This window comes from Rana temporaria, chromosome 7 (genome assembly GCF_905171775.1).
Source record: "Rana temporaria chromosome 7, aRanTem1.1, whole genome shotgun sequence".
NCBI classification, from domain to species: domain Eukaryota; kingdom Metazoa; phylum Chordata; class Amphibia; order Anura; family Ranidae; genus Rana; species Rana temporaria.
Window position 1 is genome coordinate 16,109,995 of NC_053495.1, and position 6,000 is coordinate 16,115,994.

Consider the following 6,000-nt stretch of genomic DNA (forward strand, 5'->3'; position numbering starts at 1 on the left):
ACATGGCTGCATTATGTGGGCGACATGGCTGCATTATGTGGGCGACATGGCTGTATTATGTGGGCGACATGGCTGTATTATGTGGGCGACATGGCTGCATTATGTGGGCGACATGGCTGCATTATGTGGGCGACATGGCTGCATTATGTGGGCGACATGGCTGCATTATGTGGGCGACATGGCTGCATTATGTGGGCGACATGGCTGCATTATGTGGCCGACATGGCTGGAATATGTGGCCGACATGGCTGGAATATGTGGCCGACATGGCTGGAATATGTGGCCGACATGGCTGAAATATGTGGCCGACATGGCTGCATATGGGGGGGACATGGCTGCATATGGGGGGGGGGGGACATGGCTGCATTTGGGGACACATTTAAAAAAAGTATCGTTATTCGGTATCGGCGAGTACATAAAAAAAAGTATCGGTACTTGTACTCAGTCCTAAAAAAGTGGTATTGGGACAACCCTTAATGATAAAAATGATAGACCCTTCATTTCTTTGTAAGTGGGCAAACTTACAAAATCTGCAGGGGGATCAAAAAATTATTTTCCCCTCTGTATACAGACAATATTTTCTTATCACCGATTTCTGCTTTAAAAACTACATGAATGTAAGCAATAGCAGCTTTCCCTTTAAGGCCTCTATAATTAATCTTAGTAGACAAAGAGTCAGGCAGGCTAGGGAGCGCCAACGTTGCATGCCACCCGTCCAGCCCCGGTCCCAAACGATTTAAACCGACGCTGGCAGAAAGAACAAAACTAAAAATAATGACAAAATAAGATGGCTGAAACTGATTAAAATTCAATCACATGCAGGAAAAAACAAAGAAGAGAACCAGCAAGCAAGAAGGTCCCATTGATGTGTCACTGTGACCTGCACCCACTCAGGAGAGACGGGCTGCTCCGGAGAATGGCCCATTGTCTCATCGTGTGGGCGCATTTTATTTCCGTGGGAAAAAAGAAAAAAATGACATGGGACGGCAGCAAGTTGCCAGTTAGTAGCCAAATCCGCATCTCTGCTACAAATCGGTGTCAGAAAAAATGTCAATAAAAACACGGCATTAATAAAGCTGGAGTATGACATAACGGACCAAGTCCTTAACGTGGACGTTTTAGTAACTTTGCAAGTCTGCATGAGTTCAACGCTCCACCCATTATCCATAATAAAAAATAAAGTCACCCAACGGGAGCTGCGGTGGCTCAACGCGATTGGCACTGCGCCGACAAGCCAATCACCTCTGCAGCTAGGGGTTCGGATCCCGGTCTCGGCTACATGTGAATTGAGTTTGGTGGTCTCAGCCCGGCTCCCGGTGGGTGTGCTATGCGAAGTAAGCCTGCGGTTAGTACGCCCACCCCCCTCCCACAAAAACCACCACACTTACACGCACTCGAAATTGGGTTAACATGCACGCACTTTGACCACGCGGTCTCTAAAAAGAGAGGCGAAGGACTAACGGGGCTGGTTGAGCGGGCTAATCCTCTCACTCCCTTATAGGGGGAGTCCCTCTGCCCCGTTGGGCTTCAAAGCGGAGCAGGTAGGGCGGGCTGTGTGGTAGGACCCCCTCACACACCCGCCATTGCCACCCGGGGCATGGAGAAAGGTGGCAGATTGCCTCTGGGGGAGGCCTGCCTACTCCCAACTCCTGCAGTCCGGCTCCTCTCTCGAGTACACGCACCAAAAAAATACACTTATAAAAAATAAAGTCACCCAAAAACTGCTTTTCGGATTCCTACCCCCCTCTGGTGTCACATTTGGCACCTTTTAGGGGGAGGAGGGAGCAGATACCCGTGTAACCCAGGTATTTGCTGCCACTTCCGGACATAGGTCACCCCTGCTGTCTTCTGGGAGACACACAGGTCACAGAACACAGCAGGGACCAGTGGGATCAGGCAGTGCGACTCACGCATGCACAGTAGGGAACAAGGAAGTGAAGCCGACTTCACTTCATAATTCCCTTACCGAAGATGGCGGCACATCCACCTGAGAGCCCGAGGGACAGAGCGGCTTCAGGTGCCGACATAGCGGGCGACCTGGACAGGTACGTGTCTTTATATTAGAAGTCAGCAGCTACCTTTTATTTTATTTTTTTCGGCGGAACTCCGCTTTAAAGGGCAACTCCACTTTGGCAAATAAAAAATAATAATAATAGAACAATTGTGACACATATTTTGCCATACTGTAACTTAACCACTTAAGGACCGCCTCCTGCAGATATACGTCGGCAGAATGACACGGCTGGGCACATGCACCTACCTGTACGTCCTCTTTAAGTGCCCAGCCGTGGGTCGCGGCACGCGCCCGCAACCCGGTCCGAAGCTCCGTGACCGCGGCCGTGGGACCAGCGGACCCCGATCGCCGCTGGAGTCCCACGATCGGTCCCCGGAGCTGAAGAACGGGGAGAGCCGTGTGTAAACACACCTTCCCCGTTCTTCACTGTGTCGCTGTCATTGATCGTGTGTTCCCTGATATAGGGAAACACGATCAATGACATCACACGTCCAGCCCCGCCCCCCTACAGTTAGAAACACAGATGAGGTCACACTTAACCCCTTTAGCGCCCCCTTGTGGTTAACTCCCAAACTGCAATTGTTCATTTCACAGTAATCAGTGAATTTTTAAAGCATTTTTTTGCTGTGAAAATGACAATGGTCCCAACAATGTGTCAAAATTGTCCGCCATAATGTCGCAGTCACGAAAAAAAACTCTGATCGCCGCCATTAGTAGTAAAAAAAAAAAAAAAATTTATAAAAATGCAATAAAACTATCCCCTATTTTGTAAACGCTATACATTTTGCGCAAACCAATCGATAAACACTTATTGCGATTTTTTTTACCAAAAATATGTAGAAGAATACGTATCGGCCTAAACTGAGGAAAAAAAATGTTTTTATATATTTTTGGGGGATATTTATTATAGCAAAAAGTAAAAAATATAGCATTTTTTTCAAAATTGTCGCTCTATTTTTGTTTATAGCGCAAAAAATAAAAACCGCAGAGGTGATCAAATACCACCAAAAGAAAGCTCTATTTGTGGGGAAAAAAGGACGCCAATCTTGTTTGGGAGCCACGTCGCACGACCGCGCAATTGTCAGTTAAAGCGACAGTGCCAAATCGCAAAAACTGTCCGGGTCCTTTACCTGCCTAAAGGTCCGGGTCTTAAGTGGTTAAGGCGGAATTAACCATTTAACCAACGGAAAATTTACCATCCCCTTCATGATCAGGCCATTTTTTGCGATACGGTACCACGTTACTGTAACTTAAAATTGCGCACTACTAGCTCCAGTGTGCTCCAACCTGTGGAGTACTACTAGTGCTAGTGTGCTCTGACAGATGGGGAACTACAAGTACCAGCGGGCTGTTGGATAAGGAAGTAGTAGTCCCACTGTGACCTGACAGTCAAAGAACCCCTCAGATGATGGAACATGCTGGAGACTTGTTGTTCTTTGGTAAAGCACACTAAGACTTGTAGTTCTAGCTGGGTCCCGCGGTTCTCTTTTGGATCATGTTGGGTCCTGTGGTGCTCTTTTGGATCGCGCTGGATCCTGCGGTGCTCTTTTGGATCGCGCTGGATCCTGTGGTGCTCTTTTGGATCGCGCTGGATCCTGCGGTGCTCTTTTGGACCGCAGTGGATCCTATGGTGCTCTTTTGGACCACAGTGGAGCCTATGGTGCTCTTTTGGACCACAGTGGATCCCATAGTGCTCTTTTGGACCACAGTGGATCCCACGGTGCTTTTTTTGACCACTGTGGATCCCGCGTTGGGTCCTGTGGTACTCTGCTGACCATGTTGGGTCATGTGGTTCCCTATCAGACCATGGTGGGTCCTGTGGTGCTATCTCAGGCCATGCTGGGACTTGTAGTTCCCTATCAGACCATGCTGCCCTCCCTTTTGGATCGCGCTGGATCCTGCGGCGCTCTTTTGGACCACAGTGGATCCTATGGTGCTCTTTTGGACCACAGTGGATCCTATGGTGCTCTTTTGGACCACAGTGGATCCTATGGTGCTCTTTTGAACCACAGTGGATACTATGGTGCTCTTTTGGACCACAGTGGATACTATGGTGCTCTTTTGGACCACAGTGGATCCTATGGTGCTCTTTTGGACCACAGTGGATCCTATGGTGCTCTTTTGAACCACAGTGGATCCCATAGTGCTCTTTTGGACCACAGTGGATCTTGTGGTGCTCTTTTGGATCAAGTTGGGTCCCATGTTGCTCTTTTGGACCACAGTGGATACTATGGTGCTCTTTTGGACCACAGTGGATCCTATGGTGCTCTTTTGGACCACAGTGGATATTATGGTGCTCTTTTGGACCACAGTGGATCCTATGGTTCTCTCTTGGACCACAGTGGATCCCATAGTGCTCTTTTGGACCACAGTGGATCTTGTGGTGCTCTTTTGGATCAAGTTGGGTCCCATGGTGCTCTTTTGGACCACGGTGGATCCCGCGGTGCTCTTTTGGACCACGGTGGATCCCGTGGTGCTCTTTTGGACCAAGGTGGATCCCACGGTGCTCTTTTGGACCACGGTGGATCCTGTGTTGGGTCCTGTGGTGCTCTGCTGGACCATGTTGGGTCATGTAGTTCCCTATCAGACCATGTTGGGTCCTGTGGTGCTCTTTTGGACCATGTTGGGTCATGTGGTTCCCTATCAGACCATGTTGGGTCCTGTGGTTCCCTATCAGACCATGTTGGGTCCTGTGGTTCCCTATCAGACCATGTTGGGTCCTGTGGTTCCCTATCAGACCATGTTGGGTCCTGTGGTGCTCTCTCAGGCCATGCTGGGACTTGTAGTTCCCTATCAGACCATGTTGGGTCCTGTGGTTCCCTATCAGACCATGTTGGGTCCTGTGGTTCCCTATCAGACCATGTTGGGTCCTGTGGTGCTCTTTTGGACCATGTTGGGTCCTGTGGTGCTCTTTTGGACCATGTTGGGTCCTGTTGTGCTCTTTTGGACCATGTTGGGTCCTGTTGTGCTCTTTTGGACCATGTTGGGTCCTGTGGTGCTCTCTCAGGCCATGCTGGGACTTGTAGTTCCCTATCAGACCATGCTGCCCTCCCCCCTCCAGCAGGGTGCACTCACCTCCTATGATGGTCCTAATGAGGGAGGCATGTCCCGGGCAGTCCACTAGGGTGAACTGTAGGCGGCAGTATCCGGTGTGTGTCAGGTGTTCGGGGACGGGCACGGTAAAGGAGGAGAAGCCCAGGTCCAGGGTGATGCCCCTCTCCCGGCTTTGCGGGTTCTTATCGAAGGCGGCGGTGGAGGAGGTGGTGCTCAGCGCCTTGGCCAGCGACGTCTTCCCGCTGTCTATGTGGCCGAGCACCCCGACATTGAAGTTCAGGGTCTTCCCTTCGGCAGAAGCCATGAGCAGCGGCAATGCGTTTCAGCGTGGTTGCAGGGCACTTCCGCGTTGTGCGCTGCTTAATCTCCCCTCCCAGGTACCGTAGAGGTGAATATTGGTTCCGCGTAGTGTGAAGGAGAATTTCCTACACTCAGTTCCTCACAGGCTGGTTAAATCTATTATTTTAATGTAAGCCTGACTCCAGACACTTTGTTTTTGAATAGTGAGAAGGAATTAACATTTCTGTGTTTATGTGACCCCATTGAAGAGACTTTCTTCACGAAGGGGCGTGCTGCCAGTGAAGGAAAATGGGGCAACTGCCCTAGGTGGCAATCGTGGAGTGAGGGGCAGCAATGAGGCCGGAGTGTCCTTCATAAACACTCCATCCTCACCACAGCTCAGTAATGTTGTCCTGTATACACAGGGTAGCCAAACTGGGCTCATTGGTAGGACGCTGACGCTGCCTACAGCCTAACAACCACAGTCCAGCCACCTGCGTCCTAGCAATCAATGATGCTGTGCGGCCGCCTGCACCATAACAACCAACAGTGCTGCATTGCCTAACCGCCTACATCCTAGCAACCAATGATGCTATGTGACCACCTGCACCATAACAACCAATAAAACTGCATTGCCTAACCGCCTACATTAT

At 50.0% G+C, this 6,000-nt stretch overlaps 1 protein-coding gene across 1 annotated transcript in view; it reads right to left on the bottom strand.

The window, feature by feature from the left end:
• The window catches only part of EEFSEC (eukaryotic elongation factor, selenocysteine-tRNA specific), a 215,544-nt gene extending 210,117 nt beyond the window's left edge, over positions 1-5,427 (bottom strand). Inside the window, exon 1 of the mRNA XM_040358969.1 lies at positions 5,090-5,427. Coding sequence (XP_040214903.1) covers positions 5,090-5,372 — 283 coding nt within the window. The 5' untranslated portion in view covers positions 5,373-5,427. The remainder of the gene's footprint in view (positions 1-5,089) is intronic.
• Positions 5,428-6,000: the final 573 nt, after the last annotated feature.